General features: G+C 36.6%; 1 protein-coding gene across 5 annotated transcripts in view; it reads left to right on the forward strand.

The window, feature by feature from the left end:
- ERCC6L2 (ERCC excision repair 6 like 2) overlaps window positions 1–21,349 on the forward strand; it is a 175,365-nt gene that overhangs the window by 16,730 nt on the left and 137,286 nt on the right. For all 5 annotated transcript variants that reach the window (XM_006167823.3, XM_027768003.1, XM_027768002.1 and 2 more), the window contains exon 3: window positions 7,774–7,896. In XM_006167823.3, the coding sequence (XP_006167885.1) occupies window positions 7,774–7,896 (123 nt within the window). The remainder of the gene's footprint in view (window positions 1–7,773; window positions 7,897–21,349) is intronic.

Below are 21,349 nucleotides of genomic sequence, written 5' to 3' on the forward strand. Positions count from 1 at the left end.
GGGGAGCCCGGCGCCATAGCCATTACGCTAACTGCCGGTGTCCATTCACAATATATTAATACAGTATACAAAATGAGATTTTCCATCCAGTATACATTGTATATATTGGCTCAATCAAAGATACTACCATTCATGTTATCAACAAATAATTTTCTATTTCTTGCTTATTATATATTTTGCTTTTTTCCCCCCTCTTGATTCCCTATATCTCACCCTCTGCCAACTTCCCCCCTTCTCCCACATTGTCTCTGGTATATAGTTGTTTTCCATGCCATTTTTTTTTCACATTTTATTGATTCAGTAAAGATCTTAATTAAAGACTTTCAATATCAAGCACAGCTGATATATACATATTTAAGAATATATGTCTGGGGACCAGCAGTTGGCGTAATGGCTATGTTGCTGGGCTTTCTGTCTCTCTGTCTTCCTCTGTCTTTCTGGTGAGCCCATGTGCCCTATAGCAAAAACCTCTCCAAAAAAAAAAAAATACATGTCTGACTTTAGGCGTAAATCTCAGTGAGTAAAGTGAACATACTATAAAGTAGCACCTCACTGAGGCTATATAGCTTACTGCAGTCATTAAATAGGTATTAATAGATATTTTTAAATGCATTTCTTAATTTAAAAAAATTTAGTTTCAATATATCAAAATCAAAAAATATTAAGAGAAATTTGCTTAAAACTTAAAGCCAAGAAAAAAGATTCAGTTCAAATAGTAGGTAGATGAACCTATCAGCAGTTCAAGAGAAGACAAAAATCCTTAAATATGGAAATCAAAGCATCAAAGAAAAATAGTAATGTTTTAGTCTAAAGGAAAAAAATATATATATATTTCTAGTTCAAACTCACATAATTAATCTCTCTTCTATTGAATTTGCAGTGTTATTGTGGTCTGACCTTCCCATTTAAACTCTGGAAGTTAACACTCAACTCTGAACTTGTCCCTACCATTAGGCTAGCCATTCTCTTGGTTGTTTCTTGTACTCTTATTTCTGTATCCGACTTTAGTTTTCCTGGTATAGCGCTCCGTTCAGCTCTTTTTGGAGAGCTGGTCTAGTGTTGATAAATTCATTCAGGTTTTATTTATCCAAGAATGTTTTTGTCTTTTTTATCCCATATGAAAGATAATCTTTCTGGGTATAGTATTCTTGGTTGAAATTGTTTTTCACTTACCACTTTGAATACATTTTCCCATCCTTTCCTTGCTTGCATTGTTTCCAATGAGAGGTGTACTGTTAGCCTAATGGAATATCCTTTGAAAGCAACTTGATGTTTCTTTCTTGTTCAGTTTTAGTATCTTGTCTCTGTCTGTGGTGTTGGTCAATCTGGCTATGATGTGTCTTGGGGAAGATCTTCTTGGGTCGATTCTATGTGGGATCCTTTGTATTTCTTGGGTCTGGATATTTGAGTGCCTCTCTAGGTTTGGAAAGTTTTCTTCTAGGATTTCATGGAACAATTTATCAATGCCCTTACTAGTTTCTTCACCTTCTGGGATAGTGATGATCCGGATGTTTGGGTGTTTCATTGTATCTAGTATTACTCATATGTTATTCTCATTTTTTTGGGTTATTGTCTCAGTCTTTTTGATGAATTTCTCTAGGTCAGAGGTTCTATCTTCTACATCTGAGATTCGATCTTCTGCATGATCTAATCTGCTTTTGATATTTTCAACCAAAGTTTGGATTTCTTGTATTAAAGCCTTCATCTCTAACAATTCCGTTTGGTTCTTTTTTATGATATGTATCTCCTCTTTCAGATTGTGCAAGAGCTCCCTTATCTCCTGGAACTCCGTGTCTCTTTTCTCCTGCATCTTCTGGAGTTTGTTGTCTCTATTCTCTTGTATCTCTTAGCTTTGTCAATATGAATATTTTAAATTTTTTATTCTTTACATGCCCATGAGTTCCCCTATATTCTTTATGGAGGATATAGAGTTATTTTTTTCCATTAGAGGAGAGGTATTTTCTTCATTTCTCATATTTCTTATGCATCTGTGGTGGTTTCTGGTCATCTCATGGATTCTACAGTTTTTTCTATTTTGTGGAGTTAAGTCTGAGCAATCGGAGGAATGCAGAAGGAGGTGACTTGAGGTCTTTAAACAGTACCAGTTTTCTCTCTCTGCACAACTGATTCGATGAAAATTGAGGATTAATCTGACCCTAAAAATATTCAGATTTTGACTGCTGAGCAACTCGACCTGTCTAGAAAATCAGTGTATGGAGACTGAGCAGAAAAGTGAGAAAGGTAAAAAGAAAAGGAAAAGGAATAAAAAACCAAAACAAAACAAAACAAAAATCAAAGAAGAGAAAAGAATTAGGCAAAAGAGCAGCAGAAGGACCAGCACTTAACGTAATGGCTATGTCTCTGGACTCCCACGTAGTCGACCACGGTTCGCATCCCGGACCCGGTGGCTTAAACTCACTCCGGGCACGTGTGCATGTGTGCCCAGGATCCCAAGAGGAGAATGGAGGAGAAGGGATTGCGGGGTGGCCATCCCCTCTGGGGGGTGATTTCTCGCTTTCTATCTCTCTGTCTCTCTCTCTGTCTTTCTGGTGAGCGCACGTGCCCTATAGTGAAAACCTCTCCGAAAAGAAAAAAAAGAAAAAAAACACAAAAGAGCAGCAGAGAGCTAAGTTTAAAATTTTTTAAAAATTAGAATATATATATATACATAGAGAGAGAGAGAGACGGAAAGAGACAGAATAAGTAGGGTGTTCTAACCTGGCTCCTGGCTAGACTGGGGAGCAGGAGGGAAAAGTCTGGACAGAGGGTCTTTGGTGATCGAAATTCCTGAACGGGGCTGCTTGTAACTCAGATATAGATGCCTACTGATTGGCTTATCCTGGCTCCTGGCTAGACTAATATAGATGCCTACTGATTGACTTATCCTGCTCCTGGCTAGACTGGGGAACAGGAGGGTGAAATCTGGACAGAGGGTCTTTGGTGGTTGAAATCTCCAGTATCTTATACTTATTTTTACATAGTACATTTTCCCTCCAATTCTTTATTTGAAGAGTAAGAGAAATTGGCCTGCAGATTTCCTGTATTGCAATATTCCTATTAGATTTTATCATAGCTTATGTTGTAACTCATAAAATGAGTTGGGAACATTTCTCCCTTTTCCTAAACCCTGGAACAGTTTGTTTAAAATTGCCATTAAGGGATAACTGGTGGTGTGGTGGTAAAGGTGGCTGGATCACCGATGGCTAACTGCATAGTTTCAGTTACAGACCTGGCAGCTTGAAAAACATGCTAGGCACATGTGTGTGTGCACACCAAAAGAATCTTGAGAGAACTGGAGGAGAAAAGATTGCAGTGTGGCCACCCGGGGAGAGGGGGTGCTTTCTCCGCCCCCCCCTCCCCCCAAAGTACACGTACTCTGTAACACTCTGTAACAAATTTTTTTAAAAAAAAAGATTGGCATTAGGTTTTTCCTAAGCATTGGGTAGAATCTCTTGGTAAAGCCATCTGGCCCTTAAAACCTCTTTGTGGAAAGTTTATTATGTATTTAAGTTTCTTTAATATTATATGAGTATGTAAATTTTCTATTTCTTTTGTGAGTTTTCATAAATTCTGTTTCTTCACTTAATCTAAATCTTCACATATTATTGGCATAGCATTGTTTATTGTAGTCTGGCAAAATTTCTTTGTTTGAATTTTCTCTTCATTTCTCTTTGTTATTAACCATTTTTTTTCTAAAGGTTTATGTGTTTATAAGTCTTTTAAAATAATCGTTTGGTTTTTGTGACTCCTCATTTTATGCCTTTGCTTATTTTACTTATGTCTGCTTTTTAATGTTACAATTTGTTATTTTTTAAGTTTTTGAGATAGAGTTTTAGATACCTGATTAGAAGCTTCTCATCTTTCCTAATACTTGTATGCATCTAAGTTCCTATGGCACAGCTTTACCTGCACTCTGCACATTCAGTGTTCACTCTGTAGTTGTTACTCTTTGTTATTCAATTCAAAATATTTTCTCGTATCTAGTGTGAGATCTTCTTGGAAGTATATTTATTACTATCTAAACATTTGGGGATTTTTGTTTATATTTTTATTATTTCTAGTCTCTTGCATTCTGACCACAGACCATATTCTGTATGATTTCTGTCTATTGAAATGAATTGAGACTTTCTCTATGACCTAGTATCTGTCAGCTTTGGTAAATATTTCATGTGTATTTGAAATAAACCTGTTTCAGAGTAGTGTACACCATTCTACCAAATGTTCATTAGGTCATGTTTGCTAATCATGTTATTTAAATCTTCTTTTGTAAAATTAAAAAAATATATTAAAGAATTATTTTATTTAACTTTATTTTATTTAGTTATGTAGAGGGATAGAATGAGGGCGATATGAGAAAGCAAGCTTCCAGGTCTGGGACTTGAACTGCAGTGGGCCGTGTTTGCTGATTTTTTTTTTTAACTGAATTACTTTTAAATCCAGTGTCCTTGTGGATTCGTCTACTTTTTTTTTTTTCAGGTTTTTGCCATAGGGTGCATGTGCTTTCCAGAGAGAGGCAAAGTGAGAAATCACCCCCTGAGGAGATGACTGCACTGCAGTCCTTCTGGAATTTTGTGCATGCACACACATGCACCTGTTGTGATTTTCAAGCTGCCAGGATCCCAAGAGAGGAATGGAGGAGAAGGACTCAGACCGCAGCCAGCCACCTGGGAGTCCAGAGCTCTAACTACCATACTACCTGCTGGCCCTACTTTTTCATTTTAATAAATGTTTGTTTATTTACCAGTGTAGGCTTTAAAAAAAAATTGCATTCTCAGAGAGAGACATCTCCAAAAGGGTCTCTGTGCCACAATTCACCCCCCTGGTGTTAGCTGGCCTGGATCATGCACATACAAGTACCCCTAACATACTCAGGTTTTGAGACAAACCCAGGACCTTTTCCATGTGAGTACTTTTGCTTTCCCACAGCACTACCACTTGGCCTTAGATATTTTATACCTTAAAAACCAGTTACTTTTAAAAATCAATGTTAAGTTAAAATGTGGCTCTTCAATTTAGTAATAGCTTTTGCCTCCAAGTCTTTCTTTATCTGGTATTAAATGTAGCTATCATTTGGGGTCAGGGACTTTTCATTAGCATGGTCTTTTTTTTTCACAATTTTTAATTATAACTTTATCTCTTATTTTAGATGACTTCCTTATAAATAGTACATCTATTTTATGTATCTGACAATATTTATCTTTTCTGGGGGAGAGGTTTTTGCTATAGGGTCCGTGTGCTTGCTAGAAAGACAGAGACAGAGGGAACCAGCAGTTAGCATAATGGCTATGTCGCTGGATTCCCACGTAGTCGACTGCGGTTCGTGTCCCAGACCCGGTGGCTTAAAACTCAGATGCCGGGCATGTGTGCGTGCGTGCCCAAGATCCCGAGAGGAGAATGGAGGAGAAGGGATTGCGGCGTGACCATCCCCCCTGGGGGGTGATTTCTCAGTAAATATATAAAGTTAAATAGAATAATTCTTTATATAAAAAACTATGTGTTGACTCTGACAATATTTATCTTTTTTTGGGAGAGGTTTTTGCTATAGAGTCCGTGTGCTTGCCAGAAAGACAGAGACAGAAAGCGAGAAATCAATAATTTAGTTCATTTCTGGGACCAGCAGTTAGCTTAATGGCTATATCACTGGACTCCCAGGTAGTCTACCACGGTTCGCGTCCCGGACCTGGTGGCTTAAAACTCACGCCGGGCACGTGTGTGTGTGTGCCCAAGATCCCGAGAGGAGAATGGAGGAGAAGGGATTGCGGCATGGCCATCCCCCCTGGGGGGTGATTTCTCACTTTCTGTCTCTCTCTCTCTCTGTCTGTCTGGCGAGCGCACGCACCCTATAGCAAAAACCTCTCCAAAAAAAAGAATAATTTAGTCCATTTCTAATATATTTGGACTTAAACCTAATATTTTCTTTTTTATTTGTACCATGTCATATATATTTATTTTCTTTGTCTTTTTTGTCTTCTTTTGGATAGATCTTTTGTATTGCTGTGTTATACCCCTCTTACTAGGTTGGTAGTTACATATACTTCTATTGTTTTATTCTTTTTTTATTGGCTACCCCAGGGGCTACAAGATATCTTTGACTTACCAAAATATAATATAAATAAATACTTTATTTCCTCCTGAATAGTGTAGACTTCATTGTATTGTAACTAACTATACTTATGCTCATTCTTACACCCATACATTTGTTGTCATAGCTTTGATTTTTTCTGTTATTTGATCCCAATAAAACATTTTATTACTGCTCATAATGTAAGCATAAGCTTTTATTTTCTATGCATTTACCATTTTGTTGCTATTAATTTTCCTCTCTATCATTGATCTTCTTATCTAGAATCATTCTCATTGTGCCTGAACACATCCTGTAACTCTTTTGCTGATGAATTGGCTCTGTTTTTGATTGTCTGGAAATAGCTTTGCTCTTCTCTTCTCTTGTATAGTTTTTCCATTGTTTTTGCTGCAAAGACAGCTATTTATCTACTTGTTGATTTTTTGTAAATAGTCTGTTTTTCCTGTGGCTGCTTTTAAGGTTATTTTCCTACCAGTTTTTTCTATGAAGTATGTATTATGAATTTTTGTGTTTTTTGTTTTGACTTTTTTTTTAAATTTATTGTCTTTCTTAGTGGATCTTGAATCAGTAGCTTGTTTTGTTTTTCAAGAAAAATCAGTGTTTTCTATGAAGTATGTATTATGAATTTTTGTGTTTTTTGTTTTGACTTTTTTTTTAAATTTATTGTCTTTCTTAGTGGATCTTGAATCAGTAGCTTGTTTTGTTTTTCAAGAAAAATCAGTTTTTGCAAGTTTTCAGTTTTTATCTCTTCAAATACTTTTTCTCTACCATTCTTTTTCTTCTGTCATTTGAGATTCAGTATCGGTACACACATCCAAGTTAAAAATACTTTTTTCTATAGTTTTTTCTGATCCTCAAATCCTGTAGGTTTTAATATTTCTATAATTTATTTATGCAAGATAATCATCATTCCTTTCCCCTGTATCTCCCTCTCATGTTCTTTTGCCCCAGTTTTTATAACTATCCTGTTAATATTATTTTTTTGCCATTTTTACAGATGTTAGAGAGATTAGCTACTTTGCCCAAGTTCACAGAGCTGCCAAGAGCCAGAGAGAAAATTTGAAGCAAAGTCCAATTGATTTAATATTTCTTGATCATCCTTATATAAAATTTTTGTTTCCTTTAAAAACATCCATTTGTCTTTCTTACTTGATTTTTGGAGAATAGCTGTTATCCAAAATGATATGTATATTGATGAATTATATTAGTCTATCTTAAAATAACATTTTAAGGTATCATTCCACTTATATTTATTAGATAAACAGAAGTGCACAAATTTATAAGGCAAATATTACTCATCTTAAGGAGTTTATTTTCTACAAGTTAAGAAAGATGTATTAGTTTATTCTAATAGAGGATAGGAAGCTAGGTTCCATGGGTAGAAACAAATAAGAAGGTGATATCTCAACGGACAGAATTAAAAAGTTCATAGAGTCGGTAGAACTCATCATGCAGAAGATGACAATGTAAGGATTATTTTTTTAGTGTATTGAAGAGTAACATATATTAAATACTTATTGGTTAATACAACTACAGAAAATCCCTAGAAGTGTCTCCTGTTTTATTTTTCTCCCTTACAGATCTGTTTGTACATACTTTGTCACTAATCGGTAGTCAGTCATGTAAGAATTGGAGTTATGTACATCACGTACACAATGATTGAAAAAGCCCTTTTTTTTTTTTTTTTCGAGGTCATTTCATTTCTGGCTGCAGTTTTGCATAAGAAGGGAACTCGTGAGGATATTGAAAATAACATGCCAGAGTTTTTACAAAGAAGTATGAAAAAGGAACCATCTTCTTCTACAGCAAAAAAGGTAAAGTATCTAAGAATATTCAACTCATTAAGCAAATATACAAACTTTTTAATTTTTTTTTAATTTGCTAAAGGCGCTTATGCTCACTGGGGATAGAGAGAGACAGGGAGGAAAAGAGGGAAGTGAGAAAGCACCTGCATGGAAGGTGGTCACACCTTCTCCATTTCTCTTTTGGAGATTTTGAGCACGTGTGTACACAGGCCTGGTGTATTTTTCAAACCACAGGATCCAGAACTCGAACAGCCCATTTGGCCACCTGGAATCTAGCTTCCTTAACCACTGCACCTCTGGATAGCCCAGCAAACATTTTAATACAATACATTTAGTATACATTTTAAAACATAAGATTTTAATATATCATTAAAATGTTTTTTTCTTAATAGGCCTAATTTTAAAAAAATTACCAATTTCTCCCTCTAGTTAAATCTGATTGACTCTGATATGGCAAATGTATTTTTTTAAAGAATTACTTATTACTATTACTTACTCGTAATTTATTTTAGAGAGATTTTTTTGCTATAGGGTGCATGTACTCGTCAGAGAGACAGACAGAGACAGAGAGACACAAAGCAAGAAATCACCCTATGGGAAGGTGGCCATGCTGCCCTTCTCCTCTTGGGATTTTGGGCATGTACACACATGCGTTGGCATGAGTTTTAAGTCATTGGGTCTGGGACTTGAACTGCAGTTGACTATGTGGCAGTCCAGTGGCATAACCATTATGCCATCTGCTGGTTCCCTATTATTATTTTTAACTCGCTGTAGGGCATGTGAACTTACCAGAGAGACAGAGAGAGGGAAAGTGAGAAAGCAAGCCTCCAGGGACCATGGTCCAATATGTGGGAGTCTAGCACCTTAACCAGCATGCCACCTGTTGGCCCCAGCAAATGTAATTTTTGCTTGAACTTGCTTTGGAGTTTCAGTTTGTTGCTTGGCTAGATTTACATGATTTATTTGGATTACTTTGTAAAACTTCCATAAATATATGTGTAAAGTTAAATGAACTCTTCATTATATTGCTTTTTACTTAAGTGAAGATGAAAAAGAAATAGTTATCAATATTGGACACAAAGGTGTGTCACTGATATTTAAAGTTGTTTAGCAGACTAATTAAAGATATTTGCAGCAAATTCTACCCTACACAAGGAAGTTGGAATAAGAAAGTCTGGGTTTAGGAGCCAGCAGATAGCATGGGGGGTTACAGCACCAGACTCCCACATTGTCAATAATGGCTTGAGTCTTGGACCCAATGGCTTGAAAAATTGCACCAGGCACATGTGCATGTATGCCCGAAAGCTCAGAATCTAAAAGGAGGAGAAAGGATTGCAGTATGGCCATCCTCTATGGGGATGATTTCTCACTTTTCCTTGCACTGTCTTTCTCTCCAACAAGTGCATGTGCTCTATGGCAAAAACCTAAAATAAGGGCTGGCAGGAAGCATGGTGGTTAAGGGTGCTAGACTTCCACAACATGGCCGACTGTGGTTCGAGTCCTAGACCTGGCGGTTTACTTTCTCATTTTCCCTCTCCCTCTCTCTCTCACTTTGTCCATCTGTGGTCAAATTTAAAGAAATAGAGAAAGAGAGAGAAAGAGAAAGAAAAATAAAATAATTCTTTAAGAAAAAGCTAAAAATAAAAAAGAAAGATTAGGTTTATGCTAATCTCTGCCTCTGCCCATGTAACTATGAAGCTATTCATTTCCATATTCTAGTCTTCTGCTCCATAAATGTATGTTTATAAATTTCTTATGTACAATTATAATAAGAAACCAGACATTTCTAATAAAACAGTGATATATAAAATGCATTTTATTTATGTGTCTTTTATATTATCTTCAGCATCCAGGAAACTGGATAGGAATGAAGTTGAAATATTTGAGAAATCTTAATTATACTGTGGTAATGAACTGCTTACAACAGTTTTAAAACAGTCTCTGTTTATATGATTCATATACAAGAGAAGTCTAGGTTTACTCTTGTCTGTCATAAAGGGCATTTCTTTGTAAAATTTTGACAAGTATTAACTTACAGTATTGTAATTGTTATCACTTTAAATTCTCTTACTATCTTTAATAGCATGAAGGTATCCCAAGTATCAGATTCAGTGTGATCCTGAAGAATGTAATGATTTTAATGTATTAATAATTTCAAGCATTCAAGAGCTCAGTTACTGTGTGTAGCTGTGGATTCAGTTTTTCTTTGGTTTGAAATGTTGGTATAGAGCTTATCTTTCTTTCTCTTTTTAAAAGTTTCTTTTTCTCTTCCTTTCATAAGAGAAACAGAGAGACATGTACCCCTGACAAGGTCTCATTACACCATGGCCTCCCCTGCATCCACCTTACAGCCAGCCAGGATCATGGTGCAGCCTCGGACAGGCCCAGTGTGTTCAGTTCTACCTGGGACTCAAACCCTGGGCCTTCTCACATGGCTCCAGGATCGTGCAACAGTGCCTGTACCACCACAGCTGGCCAGAGCTTACGTCTCTCTTAGGTGCCACTTGTGACAATTAGCAGTCAGGACGGAAAATAGCGTTTTGAATATTGAAAACATTTGAAGAATTTAGGTATTTTGAAATGTTTAAAAAACAAGGATAGTAGAAGAGAAAAGAAAGGTATTTGGGACCAGCAGATGATGCAGTGGTTGGGGTAAGGTGCTGGACTCTGTCTGACATGGCTGACCGTGGTTCTAGTCCCAGACCTGGCAGCTTGCTTTCTCATTTTCTCTGTCTCTCTCTGGTTAGTGTACATGCCCTACAGCAAATTTAAAAATAATAATAGTGACAAATAAAATTAGATAAATATGGTCCAGCATTTGGTATAATGGCTATGTCGCATGACTCCCATGTAATCAATCACAGTTTGAGTTCCGGACCTGGTGGCTTAAACTCACACCGGACGCATGTGTGTGCGTGCCCAAGATCCCGAGAGGAGAATGGAGGAGAAGGGACTGTGGAGTGGCCATCCTCCCTGGAGGGTGATTTCTTGTTTTCTGTCTCTCAGTCTCTCTCTTTCTGGCGAGCCCATCTGCTCTATAGCAAAAACCTCTCCAAAAGAAAAAAAAATTGATAAATAATTATTTAAGAAAAAGAGAGATAATCATTTGATGGTGTGATAAAATATGCTAGTAGCTATCTCATTTGATACTAATGCTTCCCTGTCCTTCTTTCCCTTTTCTCTCTGTCTCTCACTCTGTGTATATGTACATACATGCATAATTCCATGCTGTAATGTACAATGCTGGATCCCACATGGCTAACCGTGGTTCCCAGTAGCTTGAGAAACACGCTGGGCACGTGTGTATTCATGTGCCCCAAATCTAAAAAACATATTTGTCTAAAAAACAAAAATAAAAACCAAAACACAAATGTCCACTTACATTATACATTCTTCCTGCTTATGGCCACATAGCCTTAATTATTTCTTTTTAATCAAGCTTGTTAATTATATTGTTAAAAAAATTTTTGTAAAGATTTTTTTAAGAGTTATTTATTTATTTAATTCCATTTTTTAAATTTGACCAGAGAAAGACAGAGAGAGAGAGAGAAAGGAACAATGAGAGAGAGAGAGAGAGAGGAACAATGAGAGGGACAACCACCCAGTCTGGGACTCGAACCACAGTCGGCCATGTGGGACTCCAGTGCCTTTAACCACCACACCACCTGCCAGCCCCTATTGATTTATTTTTAAATTTGACCAGAGAGGGACAGAGCCAGATACAGAGAGAAAGAGAGAGCGGGAGGGTTGGAGGGGAGAGAGTGAAAGAAAATGAGAAAGCAAGCCACCAGGTCCAGGACTAACCACAGTCGACCATGTGGGAGTCTAGCGCCCTTAACCACCACGCCACCTGCTGGCCCCTACACTGTTAAAATTGTTAAAACTGTTATGATTTTCTTTTTGTCTACTTGAGCTCTTGGATCCTGAGAGAACAACATTATATGTTCCTATTATAACATAATAGCAGCTTAGAATTTGTTTCTCCTTGTTTTTGTACCAGCCTTTACGTGGTTAATATCTTCAGTTAATTCTTGTTTCAACAATTTTGTGTGCTTATGTATTGCTCTCATATTTTACTGAAGTTAATATGACAATAGAATTCTGAGTTCAAAATGTTCTCTTGTAACTTGGCCAAAAGCATTTTATTATCTTTTGTCACTCCATATTACAGATGAGGGTCCAATGCTGAACTGACTTTTTTTTCCTTAAAAAGAAGTTTTTCATTTATTTGTTTGGAAGTGTTTAGGACTTTTTTTTTATCCTTGAACTTTGGAATTTCCCCTGGCTCTAACACTCACTGTAGAATTCTTCCAAATAAGTTCTGCTTTAGAAAAATAGACCAGGGGACCAGCAGATGGTGTAATGGTTATGTCGCTGGAATCCCACATAATCGAGCATGGTTCAAGTCCCAATCCCGGTGGCTTAAATCTCACGCCAGGTGCATGTGTGTGCACACCCAAAATCACAAGAGGAGAATGGAGGAGAAGGGATTGTAGTGTGACCATGCTCCCAGGGGATGATTTCTCACTTTCTGTTTCTCTGTCTCTCTGGCGAATGCACTCACCCTATAGCAAAAACAAACAAACAAAACAAACAAACAAACGAACAAACAAACAAACAAAAACTCAAAAAAAGAAAAATATACCAGCACGTTATATAGGAGAAGGTGGACACTGATGCTAGAATATGCTGCTTTGAACCTGTGCCTTCTTAAAGTCACTCAGCCATTACTTTTCTTGACTCAGTCACTCCAACTTCATTGGCTGTTCTGAGGAGGATTTTTATTTTGTTTGGCCCGCTGTTGCTTTAGGTTCCTTCTGGAGCTTTGTTTTGTGCTTGGAAGTTTTCACTTTCACAGATAGAGAATTGATGACTCCGTTCTTCAAGTACGTCAGTCCTTGTCTGCCCCTGCGCGGTTCTCATCTGCTGTGGTGCCCTTCCGTGCCTTCTAACACTATCATGAATTTTTAAAATATTTGTTCTTCTGTTTCACTGACGTTGGTAGGTGCGTGTGTTCAGTTAGCCCTTCGAACTGCAATGTAAAGGTTTTAATGGGCTCACTAAGTAATATAGTATTTTCCAGAAGTAAATCCACATAAAAATTGTAACTTTGATGAAATTCTCAAGAGATAAATTTATATTGTTCCATTTAAAACAATATATGTCTTTTAAAAAGTTTAAGGAGTAGAAATATGTATGTATAGCTATATATACATATATATATATATAAGATGCTAGTGCCAGAATTGCATCAGAATTCTTAAAAAAATTAATGTTGGAACTCCTTGAAAAAAAGGCCTTAATTGAATTGAATGTTACAAATTAAGGTATGGTGAGTTTGTGGTGTGTATATGTGATATGATACTTCTAATATATATTTTTAAACTTTTCAAGTTTGAACAAATCATCTAAGAATGCATGAAATGGATGTTTTGTGCCAAGGATAAATTCCTAAAGAAAAACCACAAATTGCTTTTCGATATTAATTCTTGTAATGATTCTTTAGAGTTTAACTAAGTTTAATAGATTGGAAGTCAGTCTTTATGAAAGCGAATCATAGTACATTCATTTTAAATGCTACTGTCTTGCATGATCAGCCTTTAGTGAGTCTACGTAAAATTCATAAAAAACTATTACAGAAGAGGATTTTTTTTTAGCAATCACAGTACCAGCATCAAAAGTCATTTCAGTGATAATAGAACAAAAATATTTTTCAGTTACTCTGTTTACTGTACACTATTTCTTTAGTTCCTGATTTGTACCAAGAGGTTTATATTGTAAATAAAGTTATTATGAATATCGTTATGCGTGTACCTTGACAATTTTTGCAGTTAGAATTGTGGGATAAATTCTTCGTACTGGAATTGTGGATGTACCTATTACATTTTCATAGCTGAACTCACATTGCCCCTTCAAGAGGTTGTTAGAATTTATGTTCCCACCAGTGGTATGTAAGAGTGTGTGGAGGCTGCAGGTGGTGAAGGCACTGGACTCCCACATGGCCGGCTGCAGTTCATGTCCTACACCTGGCACTTGCTTTCTCACTTTCCCTCTTTTTTTAACTTGCCCTGTAGCAAGTTAAAAATAATAATAATGATAAATAAATAATTCTTATAAAAAAAGAGTGTGTGTTCGCATGTTTTCACCTATCCTAGGTATTAACAAACATAATTTTATGTCTGTCTGAGAGATTAAATTTTTTTCTTGCTTTGATTTGCATTTATTTATTTATGAGTGAAGCTAAGTATCTTTTAGCTGCTTAAAAAATTTTTTTAATGGTCTTTGCCCATTCTAAACTCTAGCTCTCATTTTTAATCATAGGCCTTGATTAATAGTCTTAAATCATATGTTTTGAATACTAATCTTTTGTCCATTGTATGTTTTGTAGATATTTTTCTCATTTTGTCAGAGTCAACTCACCGTTTATTGACTTTTAAAAATTTTAGGTGTAGTTAGGCGTTGCTTAATGACAGAGATAGATTCTGAGAAATTGTTAGGCAAGTCTTTTTTTTTTAGAGGTTTTTGCTATAGGGCGTGTGCGCTCGCCAGGAAGACAGAGAGACAGAAAGCGAGAAATCACCCCCCAGGGAGGGATGGCCACACCGCAATCTCTTCTCCATTCTCCTCTTGGGATCTTGGACATGCACACACACAACGCCTGGCGTGAGTTTAAGCCACTGGGTCCAGGACTCGAACCACTGTCGACTACATGGGAGTCCAACGACATAGCCATTATGTTAACTGCTGGTCCCTATTAGGCAATTCTGTCATCATGCAGACATTATAGAGTGTGCTTATACAAAAGCGAGATGACATAGCCTAGTACTCACCTAGGCCATATGGACTAGCTTATAATCTTATGGGACAATGGTCATATATGATATTCAGCATTGACCAAAGCGTTGTTATGCAGCTCATGACCGTAGGCTTATCTGTCTTTATACCTTTTGGGTTTTATATCTGCCTAGAAAACCCTTATACTATAATATTGCAAATAAATTCATCTTGATTCTTTCAATAATAGATTTTATTTTATTTTATATCTTTACATCTTTATTTCAGCTGGAGTTAATTTTGCTAGAAGTGTCTGGTAATCTGGCTTCATTTTTCCCAGGTGGATCACCAGTTATCTTAATGTCATTTGTTGAATAAGCCTTTTCCTTGATGGCTTGAAGGCTTTCTTTTGTGGAAAATTAAACTTATTTATATATTTGGGTCTATTTCTAGTCTTATTTTTTGGTCTTATTAATTTAGTAGTTCTCTTCCAGTGCTTAACAATTTTAGTTATTTTAGCTTTATCATGTATTTTGATTTGGTACTACAAGTTTCTTTCAAATTTCTTCATCTTGCACCAAATAAATTTTCTAAAATTTTTTCTAAAAACCTACCAATACTTTAGTTGATATTGCATTTAATATGTAGATTTGCTTAGGGAAAATGAACATTTTTACAATATAGACACTATATATCATATCTTTTTTTTATTTTTTGAGAGTTTTTTGCTATAGGGCGCGTGTGCTCACCAGACAGACGGAAAGAGACAGAGAGACAGAAAGTGAGAAATCACCCCCCAGGGGGGATGGCCACGCTGCAATCCCTTCTCTCTGTTCTCTCAGGATCTTGGGCACACATGCACACGCACCCAGCATGAGTTTTAAGCCACCAGGTCCGGGACATGAACCGCGGTCAACTACATGGGAGTCTAGCAACATAGCCATTACGCTAACTGTTGGTCCCATATCACATCATTTTAATAAATTTTATTTCATGCTCTTTAGAGCTTCTGGTTTTCATGTGATCCTAAACTTAATGAGCAAGACACAAGATATTCTTAAGTTAAACTTAATTGTGCTTGTGTCTTTGGTAGCTCTCTCTTTGGTATCTATTATGAGTAGAATTTTTTTATCTTATTTTCTAATGGATCATATTTTTATACAAAAGTCATGCATGTTTTGTAAATTTCACTTTCCTAATTCTTTTACTAATTTATGATCATTGGTTTACTAGTTCTTTGTTTTACTTATATTTTCTACAAATAATGATAGCTTTACTTGTCATGTCCATCTTATAATTCTTACTATTTTTAAATTGGAAGATTTGATATTGATTGATTTGGTCTACAATTTTTTCTGTTTTCATGGACTGTCATTTTGGTATCATTCTGCTGTTTTGGGGGATATTTTGTTTTTAATTGACACATAATAAGTGTACACATTCATGGGGTATAGTAGGTTCTGATATATGTGTACATGGTGCAGTGATCAAATCAGAGTATTTAGCATAAATACCACCTCAAATCTGTGTCATTTCCTTGTGTTGGGAATATCCAGATTTCTCTTTTTATCCGTTTTGAGATATAATAAATTATTAATTATAGTCAGCTAATTGTGTACCAGAACTTATTCCTCCGATCATAATTGTAATTTTGTACTGGTTAACTACCCTTTATCTATCCACTCTCCATATCATTCCCAGCTTCCGGTAATCAGTATTCTACTCTACTTTTATGAGACTATTTTTTTTTTTCTTTTAAAGGTTTACTCATTTTATTTTGAGGATGAGAGAAACAGGCACCCTCAACAGGGTCCCGTCATGTCACAGTTGTCTCCCACATTCCGATGTCTAGTCTGCTGTGATAGGCGCATGCACGCTTGGCATGCTTCACTTTGACTGGGAATGCAAACTTTGATCTCTCATGTGGCTCCTCCATTGCAGAGTGATTCCCTGCTGCCTATGCCATCATGGCTGAGCCAACTTCAGCTTTTTTAGCTTCCATATATGAATAAGAACACCTGGTGTTTATCTTTTTATGCCTGGCTTGTTTCAATTTCCCTGTCGTCCTTCCAGCTCATCAAAGGTGCCACAAATGACTGGATTCCATTATTTCTTATGGCTAAATAATATTCCAGTGTGTATATATGAGAGTATCTCAAAAATTCTGTGGAAAAATGGAATTAAAATACAAGTTTATTTTGGTACAAAATGTGGAAATTTATGCTTTTTTTTCATAATACACATTTCCCATGAACTTTAAGTTTTTGAGGAACCTCCATACTGTTTTCCACAATAGCAGTACTGATTGATATTTTACCAACAGCGTATTAGTCCCCTTTTTTCACGTCCATGCCAACTTTTGATATTTTTGTGTCTTCTTTTTAAAAAAAAGTTTATTGAACTTTTATTCATTTATTTATTTATTTAAATTTGACCAGAGAGAGACATAGTGAGACAGAGAGAGAGAGAGAAAATGAGAAAGCAATCCGCCAGGTCTAGGACTCAAGCTGTGGTCGACCATGTGGGAGTCCAGCACCCTTAACCCCCACACCACCTGCCAGCCCCTTTTGTGTCTTCTTGATGACAGCCTATAATTTTAATTGGGATTAGGTGATATCTCATTGTTTTGATTTGCATTTCTCTGATGATTAGTGATGTTGGACATTTTTCATAATATCTGTTGATCTTTTGTATATCTTCTTTTAAGAAATGTCTATTCAGGTCTTTTGCCCATTTTTTTAGGAACTATTTTTTATTTAATTCAATTTTTTTTTTTTAAATTTGACCAAAGAGTGAGAGAGAGAGAGACAGAGAGAGAAACTGAGAAAGCAATCTGCCAGGTCCAGGAATTGAACTGTGGTCAACCATGTGAGAATCCAGGACCCTTAACCACCACCTGCTGGCCCCCTCTTTTGCCCATTTTTAAACCAGATTATTTGTTTTTTAGTTCTTGAGTTGTCTGAGTTCTCTGTATGTATTCTGGATATTAACACCTTGCCAGGTATATAGTTTGCAAATATTTCCTTCCATACTGTAAATTGCCTTCTCTTTCTGTTGACTGTTTCTTTGTGCAGAAGCTTTTCAGTTTCATATAGCCCCATTTGTCTTTTTATTATTATTATTATTATTATTACCTCTGACTTTAAGGTCATATTCATGAAATTTGTAAGTGAATAGATAAAAATAGATATGCCGTCTATATAGTAACTAAAAGAAAACTGTTGCAGCTATTTTACTGTCACCCAGATCAATGCCGTAAAGCGTTTTCCCCTATGTTTTATTTTAGGAGTCTTATAGTTTTGGTCTTTCATACATTTTGAGTTGAGTGATATGGTTAGAGATAGGGATGTACTTTATTCTTCTGCATATGGATACCCGGTTGTACTTTATTCTGTGTATGAGTACCCAGTTTTTCTGCCATTTATTGAAGTGACCCCAATGTGTGTTTTTGGTGCCTTTGTTAAAAATTGGTTGGCTGTAAATGCATGGATTTATTTCAGGGTTCTCTGTTCATTCCTTTGGTCTATGTGTCTTATTTTTATGCCAGCACCACGCTTTTTGGATACTATAGTTTTATGATATATTTTGAAGTTAGGTAATATGATGCCTTTGGCTCTGTTTGTTTGTTTTTCCTTCAAGATTTTCTTGGCTCTTTGTTTTTTTGTTTGTTTGTTTGTTTTGTGGTTCTATATAAATTTTAAGATTGTTTCTTTTATTTCTGTAAAGAATGTCATTGATATTTTGATAGGGATTACATTGATTTTGTAGATTGGTTTGTTAGAATGAATATAATACTGGGACCAGCAGTTAGTGTAATGGCTATGTCGCTGGACTCCCACGTAGTTGACCGTGGTTCAAGTCCTGGACCTGGTGGCTTAAACTCATGCCGGGCGCGTGTGCGTGCGTGCCCAAGATCCCGAGGGGAGAATGCAGGAGAAGGGATTGCAGCGTGGCCATTCCCCCTGGGGGTGATTTCTCGCTTTCTATCTCTCTGTCTCTGTCTGTCTGCCGAGCACACGTGCCCTATAGCGAAAATCTCTCCAAAAAAGAGAAAAAAAAGAATGAATATAATACTATTTGTGTAAAAAGAATTTGGAAGAGATTCTGGCCAGAGTAGATTATAAACTGAAATTCCTGTATATTAAATAACTACAGTAAACTGAATGAAAAGTTGTCAACTACATACAGTAGGATATAAATTAAGTTGGGCATTTCTGAAAGAGTTAAGATTGTGGAGGTAAACAGGAAATATTTTTTAGAACTTTGAGTTATGTAACAAAAACTCCAGTGATATGTTTTGTCATTTTTTTCTATAAAAGTACAGTTTAATTTTTACTTTGATATCTCACTTTCTCCCGTGTGAAATCTTTACTTCAGTTCTGTTGGTCTGTCATTGTCTTTTAAATATTTATTGCTATTCCTAATTTGGCATTGACATGCTTGGTTTGATTAATTCACTCATCAATCAAACATCTTCTATTTTCCAAGCACTGTACAAAATACTGGAGTCCCAGTGGTAAGTAAGAAAGTTTTACATCTCAAGGACATGAGCTTTTTGATTTAAGGTTCTAATATGATATGTCATGGTGATTAAGCGTTTTGAAATTTAAAAACAAAGTGTTAAAATTAGGTAGTCCTGAGTTCAAATACTCACTTTGTCGCTTAATAGCAGTATCAGCTTAAGCATATTATTTAATATAAAATGCCTACTTTCTTTTCTGTAAAATGGAAATACTAAATATTTCCAGTATATATATTGTTTTTGTGTGAAATCCCTGAGTTAATGTCTATAAACTACTTTGCACAGTCGACACATAGTAAGAGCTGCATTATGGTAGTAACTGTGAGTACTATTACTACTTCTACCACAGAAATCATCACACATTAAACATGTTTGAGTAATTCATCACAGTCCCTACCCACATCATTTTTCTAATGCCGTAGCACATGAGGAATTAAACTCTAGTCACATATACTTTAAAAATTGAGCTTGACTTACTGAAAGAGAAAAATTCAGTGTTCTTTAGTTGAACTATTTAATTGGGGGGGGAGGGAGAGAGGTTTTTGCTATCGGGCGTGTGTGCTCACCAGAAAAGACAGATAGAAAGTGAGGAATCACCCTCCAATGGGGATGACCATGCTGCAGTCCCTTCTCCTCCGTTCTCCTCTCAGGATCTTGGGCACGCACGCACATGCACCCGGCGTGAGTTTAAGCCACCGGGTCTGGGACTCAAACTGCGGTCAACTACATGGGAGTCCAGCAACATAGCCATTACACCAACTGCTTGTCCCTGCACTATTTAATTTAACCTCTGTTGTTTTTAATAATATTTGAGTGAGTGAATTTTAATTTTATTTGTGTTACATTTTGAATTCAGTTTTATAAAATTGTGTCTTAGCTTAGGAATAAGAAATGGTCCCACAGTCACTTTGTGTGTGAACTCTGCAGCTTCTTGCTGTCCATTTTATTGTTTGGGCATCATTTGCTTAAGGAAGGCCTGTTAAATGAAATCTTACTTATAGTATGGCAGTACACACTAAGTTCTTCTTGTATACTCTTTCTGGACTTTGAAATATAACCTAAGTTTTCTGAACCTCTTTTGCTATTAAAATGGAGTTACTGAGCTATTGGATTTACTTTTCATGGTTTTGAAGACCAAAAGTATTTATAAGAAATACCCAAGAATTGTATTGTCACCTTAATTATTTGACCTCTTCTAGATTCTCAGAGCTAACATTAGGAGTTGTTTGTTTATTGATTGACTGATTGGTTGATTGATTGCTAGAGAGCATGTAGCTCAGTGGAGAGAGAGAGAGGGAGAAAGTAAGAAAGGGGTGGCCATGCTGCAGTCCCTTCTCTTCCATCCTCCTCTGGAGGTTTTGGACACATGCATAAGAACATATGGCGTGTTTTTAAAGCTGCTGGGTCTGAGACTTGAACCACACAGTTGGCCATTTGGGATCCAGCCACCTTAACTAACCATCATGCTACCAGCTGACCCAGGAATCTTTTCTTTCATGAGAGAGAGAACGCTTCTGCATGTGAGAGCATGCATGACAGTGGCAGGTGGCCCGCAGGGGGTGGGGTTGTAGGTGGGGGAGGAGAAGATTAAAAGACATTCCTGATAGGGTCTCCTGCAGTCTCCTGCCCCAGCAGCCCAGCCTGCTAGGACCACAGGCAGATACCACTGTGCCCAGCTTGTTCAGGTTGGTCCAGGACCTGAACTCTGGCCTCCCATGTAGCCTCTGCCACATACAGTGGTGCCCCACTGCATGTGCCACTGCTTCTGGGCCCACTAAGAATCTTGAGAGTCATTAGAGTCATCAGTATCTTAGGTTCATTTAGCCTTTCAACTGGGAAACTTCTAAAAGTGCTCAGAGGGAATTTGGACTTAGCACTTTCATGTCGTAATATACCCGAGAGAGAGAAGGAGAAAGAAAGACACAGTGATTGGTCTTAATGAAGCCCTAGTTTTATATTTGAAAATAGAAGAAAAACAGAAATTGTAGGATATACTTCAGACCAATACCAAAGTGTTGGAGATGAATCCGGTCTGAAGAGAAAGCACTCCTATATTGCTTGATGATCGGGTGAGGAGAAGGGATGCTCTTATTCAGTAGGCTGCTCTTTTTCTTCTTTTCTTTCCTAAATACAGTTACTGATTTGACATCTAACAGCTGACAAATA

Source organism: Tupaia chinensis, unplaced genomic scaffold (genome assembly GCF_000334495.1).
Source record: "Tupaia chinensis unplaced genomic scaffold, TupChi_1.0 Scaffold145148_1, whole genome shotgun sequence".
Taxonomy (NCBI): Eukaryota; Metazoa; Chordata; class Mammalia; order Scandentia; family Tupaiidae; genus Tupaia; species Tupaia belangeri.